General features: G+C 33.3%; 1 protein-coding gene across 1 annotated transcript in view; it reads left to right on the forward strand.

Annotated features, from left to right (window-relative positions):
• Uba3 (Ubiquitin-like activating enzyme 3) overlaps window positions 1-16,115 on the forward strand; it is a 48,828-nt gene extending 32,713 nt beyond the window's left edge. Inside the window, exons 11-15 of the mRNA XM_067268789.1 lie at window positions 6,405-6,495; window positions 6,577-6,658; window positions 11,122-11,222; window positions 13,099-13,217; window positions 15,923-16,115. Coding sequence (XP_067124890.1) covers window positions 6,405-6,495; window positions 6,577-6,658; window positions 11,122-11,222; window positions 13,099-13,217; window positions 15,923-16,026 — 497 coding nt within the window. The 3' untranslated portion in view covers window positions 16,027-16,115. The remainder of the gene's footprint in view (window positions 1-6,404; window positions 6,496-6,576; window positions 6,659-11,121; window positions 11,223-13,098; window positions 13,218-15,922) is intronic.
• Window positions 16,116-22,328: the final 6,213 nt, after the last annotated feature.

Consider the following 22,328-nt stretch of genomic DNA (forward strand, 5'->3'; position numbering starts at 1 on the left):
AATGGAAGTTAATGTAACAAATGGTGTAACAGAATTGCTCAGAATTTTTAATATCTGTGGTTTTAACTTTAATGGATTTGTTGTGAAGCTTATTAAATTTAAATATCTTATTTTGTATTCATTACAAAATTTTTTTATATTCTTATATTTTTATTCTTTGTGATTTAACCATGTCAATTTTATTGGATATTTTCTGATTAGAATGATGTAACTGATTCATAAAGTTATCCTTGGAGTAGAATGAATATTTTAAAATCATTTAACATAGTGCTGCATATATATAAAACATACTATATTACTGTAGTGACTCTTATCGGTATTATTTTCAAAATGATGGCAATAAAGCTACATTAAATGGTTCTGAAGATTAGATATTGTAAGATGGACACCATTGCACATTATATGGTCTCTACAAAGTTTGCAGCAGTGGAATTTTCATGACATGCTGTCAATCCTTGCCAAAACCAAGCAAATTGTTTCTTCTAACCATCATTTTAATTGTATGTAACTTTTAACTGAGTATTGTTTGAAGTTAACAGGATCAAGAATGGTTAGCACTCATGCTGAACTGAAAGCTAATATCATTAATGTAATCTCCATGCTATGTATAGCTGTTAAAAGTACTATTGTGATGCTTTCATGCATATCAAAACACATCGATGTTTCATCCATAGCTGTGATTTTTGTCACACAGTCACTATATATGACACTAGCATATTGAGTAGTGCATGAGTATCTTTCAGTGCAAGTGATGTCTTTCATTTCATGGATAAGTGGTTATTAAAATATGAAAATAAATAGATTAAAGATACAAAATTGTCTTCATTTTTCATTGATTACAATTCCCAGGGACAGTCTAACACAATTTTCATTTACGAAGATGACCTTTTATTTGAGGATGTGCCTCTACAAAAAAATAAAAAATGGATAAAAGTGTTCTATGGCAACAATGCCAATGCCATAATTCACAGCATAATTGATTAAAATTAAAAATTTGGCAAGGGTATTTACATTAAAATATAAAAAATAAGACAATTTTGTATCTTTACTATATTTATTTTTTATATATTAATATAAATACTGTCAATCAATTTTTAATTTTAAAGTTTACATTTCATGAATTTTTCTATCCACTCTCTGCTAGCCATGAGCACCGTGTTTGTTTATCATTTTCATCTAACAGAGTGAAGATTTTTCTTGTCTAGTTTATCACCATCTATCTGAAGACATGGTTATTTTTCTCTTGCTGCTCACAGATGAATTACAAAGCATTTTCTTCTGATTCAGAGGAAGTAAAGATACACTGAGTGCAGCATTATTTCAATGTAACATATTATTTAAAATTAAGAAACTAAAAAATTCTTATGAACGTGCTGCAAAGTTCAATTTCACTAGATGTTGTGATGTGTTACAGCACATATGTGGATATAGATCCATGTTAAAGGTGTGATGGCAGACATATATCACTATTTAATTGTTTATATAGGGCAACCTACATGATGGGCAGGTCAAATGTGGAAGTGTTACGTGGCTCCAAGGTTAGTGTGAAGAGAGATTCCCATATAAACATGAGTTTCTGGTCATTGCAGCATCTGAGTAGCATTGTTTGAGCCTATAATGGATTGTAGTTCTGTTCAAGCATCTTTTTGGTGAGCTCTGTGGTACACTTTACTTTCACTACGTCATCCTGGTGCTCAGCCAGGTGGCTAGCAAGCATTCATGTTGTTGTCCCAATGTACCTTGTGTTTACCTCTGTTACAGGATTCTCCAAAGGAACAGCATAGACTCCTAATTTTTCAAAGGTGGAGCATTTATCCCAATCATTGCAGATGAGTCTGCACAAATTCGGTAGCTGGGATAAGGGCAGGAGAAAGTTATGTTGCCTGAATATACAATAATTGTGTGTGGAAAGGGGTCAGTGGTATGATAATGGCAGTTAAACTACTGATACCTCTCTCTTGTTGCACAGTGTTATGATTAATTTTTAGAAATAGAGATTCCCTAACCATGTTAATCACATGTGAAAAACCAACTGTGCATACTGCCAAACTGATGGTGCTTAACTCAATGTTTACAAGTGCTTCTGTTGATACTAATAAGAACTGTTTTCTAATAAGGGCAGCGATAGTGACATTGACATATTGCAAAGGTTGGAAAGCATCTGCCAGGATGATATGAGAAAGTATATTAAATTTATGGAAAACCGAGAATAGGAGCTCTTCAGGGGATCTATGTATGTGCAAATTCAAGAATGTTATTGCTGCATCAACCTCTTACTCCCAAGTGAAGTTAATAGAGGGATATACACTGGACATTAATTTCAAAATAATTGTTTTGAAATTAATTTGCCATTATAAATTATTCTTTAATCATTTAGAATAATATACATATATATTTTGTTTGGGATATAATTTTAAAATGTATATGATTTTAAATTATGAATGCAATGTGTTCCATTTACAAAGTCAATTTGAACACGTGAAGCATTTTTCATGTTCAAATTGACTTTGTAAATGGAATTTGATTTTTACATCAGCTGTTTTTGTTCTGTCATATGTACCTGATGATATCTATTTTAAATAGACAAAAACATTAGTAAATACAGTGGGTGATCAGTTAATGAACATAATCGATTCCAAGACTTTGTTTGCTATCCGAACTGTTTGTTAGCCTATTATCAATTTACCATAGGTTTTTATCAGAATTTGATTAAATTATTCTGGAGACCCCAAAAATAAAAAATATATACTTTCTTACTGCTAACGCTTCTCCCACACCGGGTTGTATAAACAAAATTAAATACCTTCTATAACTGATAATCGGCGTGAAATATTTTCTAACTGGCGAACATTTTCGCTGTCCCTCCTGGGCTCTTCCTCAGGCCAATTTTTTTGCTGGAACCGGATTCGATAATCGAATATTTTAAATAAATGGAACGCGTTCTGCTGCTAAAAGTTCGAGTGCATGCGGCAACCGCATGCCGTTCTAAACATTTAAATTCCTTTTATTCCATTGGGAAAACGAGGTGCACATCTTATGATAATTACGTGTGACTTTTAACGATTTATGATCTTTCTTCCAATAAAAATTGCCAAGCAGTAGAGAGATTCATTTCTTCTTTGAAATTGATGGCCTGAGGAAGAGCCCAGGAGGGGCAGCGAAAACGTTTGCCAGTTAGAAAAGATTTCACGCCGGTTATCGGTTATAGAAGGTGTTTAATTTTCTTTCTTACTGCGTTTATTTATAGGTAATAAGAAAAATACATATACACACAGTCTTGCATTTTTATTAGTCATATTTTTTCTGTTTGTGAGGGTTAAAGAATATGTCTAATGTCGATTGCTTTTCTCTCTTCTTCAGGATTTTTCAGAAGTAATTAATAGCATTATAATTGTACAGATTTCTAAGCCTATTAATTTAACGCCTTCAATCCCGTGTACCTCAACCTGGTTTGGATGCCATTCTAAAACCATTGTTCTGACATCCTCCCACTTCTTCAAAAGATCTTTAATAGCAGATATCAACATTAATCCTCTTTTTCAGAAGAAAACATATCTTGCCGAGTTTCTTGGTGTTGTTCATTCAAGAGTTATTGGCATTCTTCTGTCATCAGATCAGTTTCAGGTTCCATTATGAGCTCTTCAATGTTCTTTATTTCTTAGATGTGATTTTTGTTACTCCTGTGGCTGCTTGAGTCTTCTTGGTTATACTGTATCTTTCTTAGATAGGATTGAACTGCGGCCTACTGTAGACCTGTTTAAGCCATACTGCTCAGCAACATCAGACATGTTCTGCCCACTCTCTGCCTTTGCTATTATACTCTCACCTTTCGAAAATAAAAACCGACGCGAAACTTAATGAGTGCCCTCTCGACAGTCTCACGAATACTATAAAAGAATTGTTTCTGTCAGAAAAATAAAAGGCTGGAATTACGAGGGAGAGTTTCAAAATCCAGCGGAATACTATCCGATCAGTATATACTGGGTTGAGCATCGATGTCGATGTCTCTTGTGCTCCAAAAAGTTTCAGATTATTGCCTGAAGACAAGGGAAGACCAATCAGTATTCATTATTTTACTTCGCTTGTTCTTGTGTTTGTTCTGTAAAGTGTTCGTTATCCGAACATAAAAATCTTTTGCGAAAGTGTTCGTTATCCAATTTGTTCGTTAACTGATCACCCACTGTATTTTCTTTATTTATTAATTACATAGTTGGTGGTATTGGTTTGGTTGTTTGTGTAAATTTTCCACCTTTGAAAGATCAGGAGTCTGCTATTCCTTTGGGGAATCCTGTAACAGAGACGAACACAAGGTACATTGAGGCCACAACATGAATGCTTGCTAGCCACCTAGCTGAGCACCAGGATGACATGGTGAAAGTAAAGTGTATGACGGAACTCACCAAAAGATGCTTGAACAGAACTACAATCCGTTATGGGCTCAAACAATGCTGCTCAGATGCTGCAGTTACCAGAAACTCATGTTTATATGGGAATCTCTCCTCACACTAACCTTGGAGCCATGCGACACTTCCACATTTGACCTGCCCATCATATAGGTTGCTCTATATAAACAGTTAAATAGTGATATATGTCTGCCGTCACACCTTTAACATGGATCTATATCCACACATACACTGCAAGATGTCACAACATCTAGCGAAATTGAACTTTGTAGCATGTTCATAAGAATGTTTTAGTTTTTTAATTTTAAATAATGTGTTCAGCTTACATTAAAACATTGTATTCTATTTTTAAAGTTTCATTTGCTTGATGATGACGATCATATGTTTGTTGAAAGTCCTAGCAAAAATAAAAAACTGTTAATGCTGCACTCAGTATATCTTTATTTCCTCTTATCTGATATTTGGCATGAAGATCAAACTATATTCTATTTCTTCTAATTATTCACTGATCTTGCACCCTCCTCCTAACATCTCTTTGCTTCACTCTTATTTTTGATAGTTTTAAGAGCTTCATGCTTGCTTCTTCACTCATAAATTTGCTTTGGATGCATTTTGAATTACCATGCTGCTGCTTCTCTAGACCAGTGTTCTTCAACCTTGGGTCTGTGGAAATTTCCTGCCAGTCTGCAAAAAATTTTTTTAGACACAGGAAATTTTGTAACAACAAAATAAGATTTTAAACTTGTAATCAGTATAAACAGTTTCTATTTATTTTTTATTATTGAAATTGTTTAAATGTAGTTCACAATATATTGAAATTTTATTAAAATTATTTGATAATACTATAATTACTATATAATAATACAGTAATAATTAAAAGAATTTATCAAATAATTATGTTTATGCATGGCAGTTATTAAATGAGTGTCAATCTTGCGATAATTCCCTCACTCCTTATATTCCTGCCGTCACATTTACAAGAAGATGGCCAGATGTTCACCTCTCTGTTTCTAACAAAATTTGGTGAGCATGTAGCCCTAAACACAAACAGTTTCTTCTCTAAATAATAAGACTTACTTCTCAAGCATTTTTGAGAAATAGGCCTCTGAAAATTGAGTATTTAGCTTTATATGTCTTTGGGGGCTTCTCTTTTTGTGATTATGATAGCCAAGTGCATAAGAGGCTAGGCATAGGAGCTGCATGATGTAGGTTTGAGCTATTGCAATTTTAGTTTTTTTTATATGTAACAAAATTATTCTATTATTTTATCATATCAATAATATTATTATAACTTTGTTATTTTTCATGTTTAAAGCTTATAACATGAGATTCAAAACCATGATGCCGTTTCATATTTAGTGAAACAATCTCTGTAGATTTAACTTATGTATGATGCTAAATAAAATTTATATTTCTTCATATTCATTTTCAGATATTTTTGCTCCTGATCACATACTATTTCATACAAGCATATGTCATGAATAAGCTTCAGGTGTTACTATGGATGGACAAAAAAGACAAGTCTGATATGACAATAGGGTAGAATAGTCACAGTGTTTTTTAATTGTTAATGTTATGGACAATTTCCTCATGCACTTGTGTTTGTTACACTTCAAATATAATAATACAACCCATCTGTAAATTTATGTGTCTAAGAAAATTTATCTTTATCCTTCTGCCGGTCCGCAAAATACTATTTCTAGTTTTGCCAGTCTGTTGGTGTAAAAAGGTTGAAAAACACTGTTCTAGACTGTTCTTTTGCATATACAACTGTATTCAGTGTGAAGGCAAGATTGTAAGACCTCTTGGTACCATTCTGATAGACAATTAGTTCACTGATCTGTGAAAAATTAAGAGTTTGAAAGAGAAAATACAGGATGATGCAACCTACTTGTGTTATTTATTGCATATTTTTAATAAGAATTCAAGTGTATATACACTTGAATTCTTTATATATATAATACTATAAAGAGCGTATTTATAAATAGTTTTCTTTTTTAGGAGTTATTAAACATATAATTCCTGCAGTTGCATCTACAAATGCTGTGATAGCATCAATTTGTGCCACTGAAGTGTTTAAATTAGCTACAAGGTATATAATATAATTATAAGTTTGATTTTATATGTATAGTATATATAATATAGGTTTATTCATTTATTTATTTTGCTTTAGTTGTTGTCCATCTTTAAATAATTATGTGGTATTTAATGATGCTGATGGATTGTACACTTACACATTTGAAGCGTCTAGAAAGGTAATTTTGAATTAATATGAACAACATATTGTTATATAGTAATAATTACTAATAATTTATGTTCCATGAAATATTAAGCACTATATTCAACATGTTTTAAGTTATATTGGTTGATGTATTTAAATTTAAGTAATATTAATAAAGTATCGTTTACTTTTATTTTGTTAATGTTGTGTATAATGAATGATACATTTGTACTACTATTGATATTGCTTAAAGAAAGATTTAATGCTTTTTTTGACAGTTTCAGCTGAAGTTAGTAGAGCGATGATTAAAACTACTAGATATAACTGTCTGACATAGCTAGTGGCAACACTCACGATCTGATTTTTGGCGAGTTGAGTTAAACTGATAAAAAAAAATTTTAATGCAAATACTTTATTGCATTAAAATTTTTTTTATCAGTTCAATCATATAAGGTGAAAATTTAACATTAAATTTTCACCTTATATGATCACTAATTGATAAGTAGTATAGAAATAGAAGACATAACACAATATAAATAAAAAAAGATGAATTTTAATTTAAGAAGAGATTTTGGAAAATTTTCTAGTGGTTTGTTTTTATTTTTTTTGGAGGGTGCCAGGGTCCTTTGATCTTTCCTGAGTGCACCACTGGACCTAGCCACAAAATTGAATCCAAGAGCTGAATATGCATAAAACTTTACAAATTTAAAAATAACTTATTTGCTTGGATTCTGGTTGGTAGTAGTTTGCTATTAATTTTAAAATTACAAACTAATTACATTGTTTAATTTATTGTAATTAGATTGTTTCATTATTAAACAATTAATAGTAATAACTGTTTTTGTAAAACTACAGATTTTTAATTGAAAATAGGATTGTAAATTAGGATAAGAAGTTATTAGGACATCTTACATGGCTGATATCTCACCTGAAACTAGATGGTTGAGATGGTTAAGCCGTAGACCTGCCAGTCTGAGAATCCAGAATTGCATCAGGACATATCAAAAAAAGTAGAAATTTTTTTGGGTAGTCTGTCATGGAAATATCAGACCCCATTCCTCATAACCTTATAATGATCTGAAAAAAAGGCTCTCTTAGTACCTACAGGGTAGAAAGAGTAAACAAAAACTTCTAGTTTCCAATGCACATGTCAACTGTTTTAATTAATTGTTCAGCATGTCACAGTGTAAAGTGTCAACATTTATAGTTGTCATTTTGTACACTTTGACAGTGCTTGAACATAAGAGCATAATAAGATAGTAATTTTTAGTTGGAGTGAACCTCATTGATGTGGCACATGCCCAATGTCTGCATTGTCAGCTATGACAACATTGATGTCATAAGCATTGCTGCTAATATGACAGTAAAAATATGTTCCCCATGGTTATGATGTGACTTGTGGTTTCCCAATTTGGCTTGTATGACTTTTGAGGAAACTGGAAGCAGTGCTTTGTATTATGATATAATATAATTGTTATTTAATTCATAGAGTTTCAACTAGCTGACCCGGCCACGCGTTGTTGTGGCTCAAAATGTATCTATTATAAATGTATAACACTTCCCCCGTGGGGGAATTTCAAAAAATCCCTTCTTAGTGTACATTCTCTTGACGTACCCTATTAAAACGCATCGCATCTAAAATAGTATAATAAAAGCCGAGTTCTTCACAGTAAGCCTTAATCCCGTCACTTTTCCCGCTGGGGAATATCGAAAAATCCCTTTTTAGTGTATATTCTGTTGACGCAATTAAAAACGCAAAAAACCGCATGTAAAATAGTATAATAGAAGCCGAGTTCTTCACAGTAAGCCTTAATCCCGTCCATCTCCCCTCAGTATGGAGAATTTCGACATGTATATTATATAGAAACACGTGCGTATTCGAATGCAACATTGTGTCAAAATTTCAAGGGAATCGGTAGGAACAAACAAACGTTATATTTTATTTATATAGATAGATAGAAAATGATCTGCTTCAGTCCATTCTCACAGAAAAGCAAACTTAGGTCATCGGAAGGTAGCGCCATCTGTTGGACATAAAAGCCTTAATCCATATATAAATATATTTTTGAAAGGGGGGAAATGGTGTAGGGGTATGAAAAATAGATAGTAGCCGATTCTCAGACCTACTGAGTATGCATACAAAATTTGGTAAAAATCGGTAAAGCCGTTTCGGAGGAGTACGGTAACAAAAATTGTGACAGGAGAATTATATATATAAGATAAGCTTTATTTCACGTATTAGACTTACTTCTACCCCGAACTGAACAGTGCTAATATTTCTTCTCTATCTTTCTTTCCTCACTAACGTTTTCGAACCTCTGGTTCTTCTTCAGGTGAACAGACAAGTTATTCGATGGCAAGAATTTTTCAAAAAACGAATTCCGAAAGTTCTACGCTGTCTTCGTCATTCTGCGCGTGTTCAGTTGATGGAAGCATAGCTTTACATTGTACCGTATCATAGACCAGCATTTGCCAGGCCACCAATAATGATAATTCTTCTTTGTTGTTGACACATTTTTCCTCCTTTGCCATTTTATGTATCTATATCGCTTCAATCCATCTTAAATGGTGTGGCCGCGCGTCGTTTGTATTATTTTCGCCTCGTTAAAAAGTGGCTCTATCTCTGGGTCCATAGCATACTGCGCGAGTGCGGTTGTATATCTGTTATGCGCGATGTCCGCTTTATGCTCCTTTACCCTCACATCCAGTGATCTTTTCATGGCTCCTACGTATACTAGCTCTTTATCCCATCTATGATCTTTCATAGGGATTGCGTACACTCCAGCTAATTTGCCCTGCTGTGGGGCATCCTTCCCGTTACTCAGCATGTTAAAAATAGTAGGACATCTTCTATATATGATGGTGGCTTGTCTTCTTTTGGCGATCTCTTTGTATAAATTTTGTAAGTACGGATTGTATGTAACTGTTATCTTGTCCTTATTCAAGCTATCCTGTTGCCTTTGCACCTCCGTTTTCTTCACTCCTAGGGGGTGAAAGGTTTTCTTGCATAGCGCCGCCACCAGATTATTATATCCATGTCGTTCAGCAATGGTGTTAATCGTGTTGATCTCATTCATAAGTGCCTGCAGTGTAGATGAGTGGGTGTACGCCCTTTTGACTAGGCTATTAAATGCGGCTATCTTATACTTTATTGGATCACATGACTGTGCAGGGATATATAATTGATCTACTTGCGGTTTTCTATATACTTTCGTGCAGATGGCTGATTCTTTAATCGTGATGCTCACGTCGAGAAAATGCACAGACATGTGATCCAATGAAGTATAAGATATCCGCATTTAATAGCCTAGTCAAAAGGGCGTACACCCACTCATCTACACCGCAGGCACTTACAAATGAGATCAACACAATTAACTGATAATGTACATGGGCTGTTTTTTTTTTCAAGCTCTGATGGTCCATAAAAAAAAAGACAAATGTAAATAACAAAATGAATTTATTACCAAAAGTTAGGTACAAACATGGTTACTTTTTGACATAATCACTGTGAAGGTTGGGGCATTTGTCATATTTGTGGACAAGCTTTTCCATCCCCTTGTCATAGAATGTTGCCGCTAATAACTTGGGATGGGCTCTAATTTTTTTTGAAGATTGTCATTAGTCTCAAACCTCTGCCCTCCTAGCCACTTTTCCTGTTCAGGAAAGAGGTGGAAGTCACTTGGGACTATACACTGGGTGTTTAATGGTGGTGAAGACTTCCACCTCTTTCCTGAACTGAAAACGTGGTTAACAGGGCAGAGGTTTGAGACTAATGAACTAATGACTATCTTGAAAACAATGTTGTTAAGGCCATCTCAATTAACTGGCGGCAACATTCTATTACAAGGGGATGGAAAAGCTTGTCCACACATATGACAAATTCCTCAATCTTCACGGTGATTATGTCAAAAAGTAACCATGTTTGTACCTAACTTTTGGTACTAAAATTCACTTTGTTATTTACACTTGTCTTTGTTTTATGGACCATCGTAGCTTGGAAAAAACCACTCTCGTATTAACATGGTTTGACTGTGTATGAAATTCATCTTAAATGTTAGTTTTATATGCTATTTTAGTTCTAACAGGATTTTCTGTATACAATAGATTATATATGGTTATATTTATTTTAAAAAATTATATTATTATGTAATTGCTTATATTGAAATTATATTGATGTTAAAAGTGAAAAAAATCAATGTTTTTAAACAGAAATATAAATATTTTAATATAACTTACATAATTTTGAATATTATTTGGACATTTCAAATAAAATTGACAATAATGCATTCTAAGCTTATTCTAAATATAATTAATAGAAATCATAGTTTATTTAACTGAATTTTCTAACACTATATTGATGAAAATACAAATCAAATCCAATAATTCAAACTGAAATAAATGACACTATTTATTTTTCATTTTTTGTTTTATTTTTAATGTATTTAATATTTATGGATCAGTTCTATTAACATTCTATTATATATTTTCTTCTCATAGGAAGACTGTCTTGTGTGCAGTCAAATGCCTAAATTACTTACTTTCAAAGAAAATTCTAAGTTGCAAGAAGTGATTGAATTTCTTAGTGGAAATCCAGTTCTGTGAGTATAAGTTTATAGTTATTTTAAAATTTGTCTTTATGAAAAATATTTTATACTATTGATTTCAAATGAAAAAATTACTTTTAATTTATAAACTTAAAAACAATTCTATACAAGGATTGTTCAAGCATAAATGAAAGTTCAGGTAAAATTTTAATTCTACTACAAAATAAAGATTTGTTTGTTATAAAAAGGTTATTTTTCCATCTGAATGTGATTATCACTAACATAAAAACACATCTAAATTTTCAACAAACATTACTCTGATGTATTTCCACATTTACTATCAGTTGCAATCATCATTTAAAATGGAGTTTATTATCCACTATATAGCTCTAAGCTATTACCGTTGGACAGCCAGATAGCTTTATGGTTAAGGTGTTAGCCTACTGCTCCCAGGGGGTTGAGGAATGAATCTGAGCTGGCCAATAAACTCCAGGAATATTTTAGAGGGTGGCCCATTCTGGATATGTTGAGCCTGTTCTTTGCCATTGTCTGACTCATTGGTCTGGTTGAACCCATGATAGGCTTGATAAAAAAAGGCCCTCTTAGTGCCCACAGGGCAGAAAGAGTAAACAACAAAAACAAAATATTGAGAAATGTGTAACAAATTCAATTAAGACAAATAGTACAAGGGAAATTTCAATGTGTTCAGTCAATAAAGTGTTTGTCACATTTTTATATTTAATGATCTGCAAAATAAATAAATCTTAAAATAGAATTTCATAATTTAAGAAAATTTGATTCAAAAACAAAAAATGAAATTTGTAATTTTATAATTCAGGATACTTTTTAATTTCAACTATTTTATAAAATATAATTATAATTGTTAGAGATTAATGTGATGCATAATTTTTAAATTTTAAGTACAATTTAATCATTATCAGTATTATTTTATTGCAACTTTAGCAGCAATTTTGAATTTGTTCCATTGTAGAATAACTTTGTTCTAGTTTTGAATACAGTGGAACCTGGCTAACTGAAATTGGTCAAGGAAAAAAGTCAGACTTTGAGTTAAAAAGTTTCCAGTTATGGAAGTTTGGCTATAAATCAAGATTTTGTGCATCAGTTTATTGATGACCTGTAATAAACTATCCAGATGGTATTTCCACGGTATTATTACATAGAATCATCAATGTAAACTTCTCAGTGTTGTCCAGAAAATCAAATGCTTAACATTCAATTAAGCATTTCATTTAATGGTTAAATAAGCTATTGTGAAGTGCTCTCCCAAATGGTTGATCTGTTCACTCCTAAGTGTTTATTAAGGAGTTTTTTAAATTGCAATATTTTGCACTTAGAATTGATCTGTTTTTTTTTATTTTTTCACAAACATATCGCTCTACAATTGTTATATTTTTTAAAATATTTACATAGAATCAGACTCTAATCTTTTTAAATTAATAAGTAAATAAATTTTTGATAAATTATGTTGGCTAGTTGGGAAATCCATCAGTAATAATAATTAAAAAATGTTTGGAAAAAAGCATGTTTGAAAGTAGTTATAGTATCTAAGTCACAGATTGTCTGGAAGTCACCCCCACTGTCACATGTTTATTTTTAGTGATACATGTTTCCTATGATTTTTAGAAAATTTCTGATTAGTTTATTCAACAGATAAATGTTAATTATTTTATTTAAATTAAAATTTCAGAGAGTTTATGAAATTACTGTATCAAAACTCCGTTCAAGTTAAACAGTTTAACAAATTTGAGTTAATAAGTTTTGATTTAACAAGTAAATCCCTACACTGGAACAATCGGGGAAAGAAAATGACTTTGAGTTAACCATGTTCCACTGTATTACAATCATACAGTATATTTTATATTCAAAATTTATAAAATATGTTAATAATTAATTTTGGTTCTATAACTAGACAAATGAAATCTCCTGGAATTACAACTGCCATTAATGGAAAAAGGAAAACTCTTTACATTCAATCAGTAGAAAGTTTAGAAAAGCAAACTCGACCAAATTTAAAAAAGTCATTAAAAGGTTGGTTGATATCATATAGTTGTAAATAATATACAAATAATATTGCTAGAATTTATATTTTATTACTTATTACATAGTGAATTTGAAAATATTGTTAATATTTTAAATGGTGAAGTATTATTAAATGACAGTAATGTAAAAATAAAGTAAGGATGTACATATATACAGTAGTGTAATCAACATATATCAGACTCACAGGTGTTGGATTACTAGATTTTGAATAAAAAAACAAGCAGGACTACAGTACATACAAATACAAATCATAGCTTAGCAAAACTAATCACACAGTACTTATGATGAATAGCTGTTAGTTATTAGTTATTAAGTCCATCTTCAATATCATTTCATTGTACAAGAAATTTTAATTTTTGTTTGCTTTTAAAGACAGTTTCAGAACTTTTTCTTGCAGTCTTAAAACCAGTATATCAACAGCTGATACATCATTTTTTTCAGCCCATACGATGTGTTAAATGCACTTACTGTGCTACTGTGCTTTATGACACGAACATGTACACTTGATTCTTCTTGTTCCTTGTCATTGTCATTCAAAACATCTAGGATGATCTCTTCATCAGTCATTAGTTGGAAATTTTTTTTCATTTCCAGTGAGCCAATTGTTTACATCATCTACAGTCAGCTTTTCAGGTTCATTAGTGCACAGCTCAGCAATGGTTTCTTGAAGTTTGCAATTTTCATATCATTAATGTCAGATACTTCTTGAACTTTTTTTTTTTTGTACTGAGCTAACAATGGCAGTGTAGGCTATAATTTGATCCAAAAGATTACCAACACTTTAGTGGATACTTTTCCCACACATGAAGTAAATTGTAAATGACAATTGTAAATGTTAAAGTTAATGGCCTTCAGAGAATCAAAGGTGCTTTCCTTTGTTGCTTACAACACCTTTTTTCTTATTTGAGATCGTAACAGTTTTTATCACATTTTGATCCATTGACTATAAGAAAGATGTTACATTTGATCATAAGAAAATCAATTTCACAAAGCCATCTTTATACTTTAGTTCATCTTCATTCAGATGGCCCAGGTATTTATCTAAAAGTAACAAAGCTTTCTGCAGAAACTTTTGCCATTGAAGAAATTTTTTATCTGATGGGACAAACTGCTTAAAAAGCCAGTCAAGTTCTTTTGTCATCCAAGCATGGCTTTTGGTTTTTATATTTAATTGAAAGATTTTCGACATTTTGAAATGCCTTTGAATTATTAGACGAGCCTGTAACTGATAACTTAATCTTTTATATACTGAAGGCATAAATATGATTTGATCTTTTTCATTTTTTTATCGGGAGCACCAATTTTACTTGGTGGACAAATATTTTGCTGGAAAAAAGTCTTCTGTACAATTCACCTTCATCAGTATTATAGATTTGATCAGGACTAAGACTTCTATTGTTTTCATAAATTTTTCATCATAAAGTTCAATGACTTCAAAGTCAGAAGAGAGTTTCTCATCCGTTGTGCTTAGCAAACAGAATCCAAATTGTTCTTTGAATTTATCAAGCCAACCAATACTGGCATGAAAATTGTCATTTTTTCACATTTTTCTTATAGAAGAATTTTACTTTTTCTTTAATAAATTCACTGGAAATAGGAATGTATCTGCTGCATTTCTGGAGAAAACAGGTGTCAAGAGCATCTACAACTAAAAGATACCATATCGTACAATTTTCTTATCACTGGTCTTGCTGTTCAAATCTTTAACAAATCCCTCAATTTTGTCCTGGTTATCATGTTACTGATTAACTTGTTCGTGATTGTGTTTTCATATTAATCAAGATTGTGACCATGTATGCAACAAACAACTAGCAACTTGACAGTATACACATACATCAGTCTCTCTCTCTCTCTCTTGCATATATGGACAAGTGTTAGGAGTATTGGATTACTGGTCTCATCAGATTGATGAGTGACACCGTAGAGATTTTACTGTATTATGCTTTTAAGATAGCTTCTAATCAATGAATAAACAATTTGAAAAAGTTCAGATATTCTGTTACTTTTTCTTGAAGTGATCAAAATTTCAGAATATAAACTTTAGACATGAGCTCTATTACAAAAGACAAAAAGTTTTTTTTTAGGTATTTATCATTTATAACTTTGAACTATAAAAACAAATGATAAGTATCTAAAGGAAAGTTTTGAAGCATAAAGTTATAGGATATAGCACTGGATTTAATTATCTGTCAGTACTCCATACATAAAAGATGTTTAAGTAAATAAATCAAATATATTATTACTTTTTAGATATAAATACATTTGTAATGAGTAAGGATGATTTTATTCATATTAATTTTATAATTTTTTATTATTGTTATTCTATAACTTGAAAAAGCAAATCTTGTTCAACAATTTTTTAATTACTGCTATTAACTGCTATGATATTTTTATCATTATTGGTTATAAAACTTTACAATACTATTGATAAACACATGAAATAGGCCTATTTAAATTTGATTCTGTTTAATTTCTTAAATTTTTAATTCCTTCAATGCAAAATTCATTCCTTTAATTTTGAAATATAAATGAGTGATATAGGATTAAACTAACTGTTTAATGAGAAAATACAATTATGCCATATTTAATTAAGAAATCTAATCTAATTGATTCACTACAATAAGAAATTTTATCTTAATAAATACTTTAATTTTGTCTAATCATGCAATTTCCAATTATATTTTTATTTCCAGAACTTGGTCTTATTGATGGTCAAGAAATTCTAGTTGCGGATGTCACCTCACCAAATTCTTTATTATTTAAGTTACATTTAGTGGACGAAATGCAAGCAGATTAAAATGTTTAAATGTGGTCCTGTAAATATATTGTTTGTAGGACGGTAGCAGTATATGTTAAATTAAATGAAAAGTATAAAAATTTGAGAAATTTTCTTTTATTTTAACTTTAGAAAAAATTCAAGTTTTTAAATATTAATTAACAGATATATTGTACTCTTAAGCTGCATTCAGACAGGAACATACAACATAAATGACATAACATGACATTGTTATTTACCAAGAAGACACTTTGGGGTTAACAACATTGTTAGGCTTGGAATTAATTTCATCTTATTTTGATAGAAGGAATCTTACATTCAGCCAAATAAAATTGTAACATCTGTGGGTGCATAAGAATGACAGGAGAGGAAAATGGAGTAAATCATGTTAGAGGATATAAATTACCAAGGCTGTGGAGTCGGGGTCGTCGAAAGTCCACCAAATCGGGACGTGTGGGGCACAATTTAGTTCGACCACTTCAAAACTTAATAACTCCTGTGTTAAACCATCTTACCGGGATTCAAAACTCACAGAAGTTATTAAGCTTCAAACAGGGTGAACAACATGTGCCACACATACACACAGTCTAACATCCACACATATGGGAAAAAACTCAGAATCTTTTGCATATCTCAACATTTCAAGGTGTCCCGAGTCTAAAAATGTAAAAATTTCAGAATCATGTTTTGACCGATCACTACACTACACACAGTAAAAATTATAAAATACATATTTATATATTGACTATATGACTTAGAGGATCTTTTAGCTTAGAATGTGGAAACTTTTTTATTCCAATCTTTATTAGTATTTATCGAAGTTTTTATTCCGAGGTCAGGTGACAATGTCAGAATTCCCGTACCCATTGTGGTAAAAAGGCCACCCTAGTCGGATTCTGTAGATATTTAAACGACTCCACGACCCCGACAATTACCGAAGTAAAAAATATTTCATTTTATATAGTTCTAGGGAAAAGGATTATAAAAATGTTGATACTTGATTAGTTAACCTAAAAACACTTGCAAAGAGCAAACCTTGACATAACATAATGTAAGAAATGCCTGTCTGAATGTAGCCTTATAATAGTGTTTTCCAAACTTCTAAGATTACTGCTCCCTTTTAGTGCATATATTCCTTATATACCTATGTTTCAAAATAAATTTTTGTCTACCTTGTCTTCCTGCACCCCTCCAGTCCTCTACTGCCCTTAAAAAGTGGTAGCATCCACTTCGGAAATCACTGCTCTATTCCTTTTGCTGCAACTCAGAAATAAATATTTACAAATACAAATAAATAAATAACGACTAACCCGTTACAAAGCTACACATCCACAAGAGCCGAATTATCGGGCTAGAGTTGGCTATAATAAATAAATAATTAATAAGACAATTTGGCACTAGAGCTCGGCGTTAGGCGCCATCTCTTACTAAACTTAATAATTATAATTAAATTAAATAAATAATTTTAATAAATCGTGTTAGCTTATATATACTGGAGGAGGCGATCGGACCGAAGGTCCGGGTAGCGTAACTGGTAACGTGTCTGCACGGATAGCAGAAGTTGCGGGTTCGAGTACCGCTTCGGGCCGATTTTTTTTCCTCCAGTTCCAAATTATTAAAATTATTTATTTAATTTAATTATAATTATTAAGTTTAGTAAGAGATGGCGCCTAACGCCGAGCTCTAGTGCCAAATTGTCTTATTAATTATTTATTTATTATAGCCAACTCTAGCCCGATAATTCGGCTCTTGTGGATGTGTAGATTTACAAATACATTATTTTTTATTAAACTTAAATACAAATGTCATTAAAATGATTACATTGCTTTCTTGCTTAAACATTAAAATTTAAATCATCAACTGTTTTCTCAAAATGTGTTGGACTAATGCAAATGATTCAGTCAAATCAGAGTTAACATTTAACAAAGAAAGTTTATTTCTACGTCTAATCCATTCGAAAACAGGAAAGAAAGTGCGCGGGAAAGTGGACAAGTGTTTACATAAAGGTCATAAGTTATGTCACCCGCCTGACACCTGATCGAGGTTCACATACTTAGAGAAAGGGAGTGCAGGGTGACAACAAATTCCACGAAACTTGCTACAAACAATTGCTACAAATCCCCCCTTTTTGGGGAAGTTTCGTGCTTACATTTATTCTCACTTAATACAATGTTTATTTCACATTGATTCTGTCTAAACAGATTTTCAATTTAAACGCGTTTAATGGTTTTGTCAAAAAATCTGCCGCCATTTCTTCCGTTGGGATGTATTTAATAACAACATTACCTGATCTAACGTTTTCGTGTACATAGGCTATTTTTCTTACTACATGTTTCGTCTTGTAGTTAGGACTTCCGTTGTTGATCAGACTAATCGCAGCCTGGTTATCGCTATAAATCGTGGTTGTTTGGTTAGAACCTTTCTCTTCTAATTCATTTAGGATCATTTGTAGCCATGATGATTCTCTCGTAGCCTCGGTTAATGCCGTCAATTCACTTTCGCATGTTGATAACGCCGTTTGATTTTGCTTCTTGCATTTCCATGATAAGAGGTTCTGTCCTAGTAGAAAAAGGTATCCGCTATTCGAACGTTGACCTGCATTTCCGTCTTTCCAATTAGCATCTGCGTATCCGATTAAGTTGGTGTTTTGGTCACGTTTGTATACGATTCCCTTAGTTTGGGTTCCTTTTAAATATCGTATCAGTCGTTTCGCTGCTTGGACATGTATTTCCTTCGGATTTTGTGCGTATTGTGACAGTTCGCTGATCGGCTGGCACAAATCGGGTCTCGTTGTTAAACTGACATACATCACGCTTCCCAAAATTTCTTGGAAATGTTTCTTATTTCCACACGGTGATCCTTCACTGTCGTCTAATCGTTGGTTGGGATCCATGGGTGTGTTTACTGGCTTACAATCCTCCATTTTGAATTTTCTAAGTATCTCTTTTATTTGTCTCTGTTGCGTCAGTTTTATTCCATCTTCGGATTTCGTTATTTCTATTCCTAAAACGCATTTAGGGTTCCCTAGGTTAACTAAGTCGAAATATTTCGCAATTTTTCCCATGGCTTCGTGTTCGATTCGCTTATTCGAGGATATTGTTACCATGTCATCAACATGTAATCCTAAGTATAGGGTGTTTCCATCTGCTTGGTATTTAAACGCGCAGGGGTCTGCTTTTAATTGTTCGAACCCGTTTTGGCACAGGTGTTCAGTAATCGTCCTGAACCAGGCTCTTCCAGCCTGTTTTAAGCCATAGATGGAGCGATTTAATTTGCATATTTTTGATTCTTTTCCTTCTCTAACGAATCCCATCGGTTGTTCCATATATATGCATTCGTCTAAATTGCTATGCAAGTAGGCTGTTTTAACATCATATTGACTTATCTTCCAATTCTTTTGTATTGCCGTCACTAACAGGATTCTTAGCGTTTCTAATTTCATTACAGGTGAAAATGTTTCTTTGTAATTTATTCCATACTTTTGAGAACATCCCAGGGCTACTAGTCGGGCCTTTTTCGTATTTATAGATCCATCCGGGTTCATTTTGTTTTTGTATACCCATTTTGATTTTATGACATTAGTGTTCGGTTCTCTATCTACTAGGTCCCATACTCTGTGTCTTATTAGTGATTGATATTCATCTTTCATGGCTTTCCACCATGATTTTTGTTCTCGGCAAGTAGTTGCTTCTTCGAAGGTATTTGGTGTGAAATCTTGCGTCATATTTACCACATCCGTATCACTCCATTCGTCTGTATCTGAGAAATTTTCGTCGTAGTTTGGTCTGATTCCTCGTTGGATTTGTTCTCTGATTCTATCTGATCTTCTAGGCATTTGAATATTGGTGTCTTCACTTTGGTTAAGGTTGGGTTCTTCATTTGTGTCGGTTTCCTCATTGAGTATATCGTCGTCCCTTATCCTTTCTGTACTGATGGGTGTGAGGCCGTTGTTTTCGTTCATATCGCCTAGATCTATCTCTATCCATTGATATGTTTGTTTTTCTTTACTAGTTTCCCCGTCTGAGCTGTTTAACAATTTGCTTCCCAATCGATGTTCAATGAATTTAATGTCCCTGGTTTCCTCCACCTTATTCGTTTTTGGGTCGTATACCCTGTATGCTCGTCTGATTCTGGAGTATCCTACAAATATGACTGGTCTCGATTTCGGCTCTAGCTTGTCTCGTTTTACCTTTGGGGTCCATGCGTATGCTAGACATCCGAATACTCGTAAATGTGATGCTGAGGGTTTATTTCCAGAGAATAGTTCCTCGGGGGATGCACCCTTTTCTAGTTTGGTGGGTGTGCAGTTCTTTAGGTACGTCGCCGTTCGTGCGGCTTCGGCCCAAAAGATTTTCGGTAATTGACTTTCTACTAGTAAAGCCCTTGTCCCTTCGAGAATTGTTCTATTTGCCCTTTCGGCGATTCCGTTGCTTTGCGGTGAATATGTTGTTGTTAACTGATGTTGTATTCCATGTTCGTTGCATATACGAATGAATTCTCGGCTTACGAATTCCGTGCCGTTGTCCGTTCTGATGCTTTTTATTTTGTTGTTTGTTTTGTTTTGCATCGTTTTTATAAAGAGTTCTAGCATATCGGCTGTCTCATCCTTTGATGTTAGGAAATTTGTGAATATTTTTCGGCTATAGTCGTCTACTATCGTCATCATGTATCTATCGCCGGTGAGCGATTCGACAGGCATCGGCCCTACTAGATCTATGTGGATCAGTTCTAGGGGGTGTTTCGTCTTATTACCCTTAGTTTCTTTGAACGGTTTTCTAGAGTGTTTGGCCTGTATGCATATTTGGCATTGGACCATTTTTGTCTCCTTGTAGTCGAGTCCTCTAAGTAAGTTTTGTCTTTTCATTATGTCGAGGTATGTTTCATTTACGTGTCCTAGTCTCCTATGCCATAGAAATTTTTCATTCCTCTCTAGCTCATTAGTGATGGCTTGTTTAGCGGAATTTCTTTCATCAGCCTCTAGAATAAAAAAGCCATTTTTTCGGATCGCTTTCGCTATCTGTTCGTTGTTTTTGGAAATGATTTTTCCTCCTGTTTTATCAAGAATGATTGTGTAGTCATCTTCAACCAATTTGTTTACAGAGAGGAGGTGTCCATCTAGCTTTGGAACATATAGGACGTCTTTTAATACTATGGGCATATTGTCTTCCATCACCGTTCCCTTTCCGTTGGCATATATGTGGTCTTTACTGGCTACTCGAATACTTCGTGTGTCCGGATTTATGTCTTTGATCCAGTTTTTATTTGATGTCATGTGTGATGTAGCAGCGGAGTCGATTACCCATTCTTCTTCTTTGTCTTTGTTGGCTCTTTCGTCTCGCGTGAACCAAGCTCTTTCCCGAGTAGGCTTAGCATCGACGTATCTGACTTTGGTTTCCGATTTCTCTCTTCTCGCTTTTGTTCCGACGTCACGCGTGCAATTTCGATATCGGTCGGTTTTCTGTTCGTGTTTCTGTGAGTTTTCTGGGTTATACCAGCATGCTGAAGATTTGTGTCCGAATTTTCCACAAGTAAAACATCCTTTCTCTTTTACGTATTTGCCCTTTTGGGATCTTGAACGAAAAGCTGATTCGCGTTCGTTGGATCGAGAAATGCTTGCTCTGTCTTCTTCCTTTTGGAAGGCGTATTCTAGGTCGTTCATCGTCGCGTCCTTTATGCTTTCGAGTTTTCGGGCAATATCATGAAATTTAGGGGGCAGTCCGTCGGTTATTAAAGTTATCAATTCCGTTTCTTCCATTCCTAAATTTACCATTTTGGCTTCTTCATTTAGTTCGCGAGCCCTTCTAATATATTCCTTCCAGTTTTCGTCCCTCTCCATTTTTAATTTCGAGAGCTTTGATCGACACATTTTTCGTTTAGTGTCTAATCGACCTTCGTATCTTCGTTCTAGGTCTTCCCAAACATCGCGTGCAACGCTTAGATTCAAAATTAGACTAACCTCGTGTTCTTCCATTGTGCATGTGATGATTCTAAGAGCTTCGCTGTTCTTCTTCCGCCATGTATCATAGGCTGCTTTGTCTTCGGGAGTGGCTGTTTCTCCAGGAATTTCTGGTTTGGGTCTTTCGAGTACGTGCATCAGATCTTGACCTTCTAATAGATTCTTTATTATATATTTCCATATTAGGTAGTTCGATCCATTTAACTTGGGTATTGAACTCAATCCTTTAGCTTTCTCGGCCATCTTTCTTTGTTCTCTCAGTATTTTTCTTCGGAAGCCTTACTCGGAAACAAGATATCACTTGGGTGACTTGTTCTTTAAACGTTTCCTGCGTTTTCTGCGTTCTCTGGGCCCATAACCGATTGTT

Source organism: Centruroides vittatus, unplaced genomic scaffold (genome assembly GCF_030686945.1).
Source record: "Centruroides vittatus isolate TY-2023 unplaced genomic scaffold, ASM3068694v2 contig_337, whole genome shotgun sequence".
Taxonomy (NCBI): domain Eukaryota; kingdom Metazoa; phylum Arthropoda; class Arachnida; order Scorpiones; family Buthidae; genus Centruroides; species Centruroides vittatus.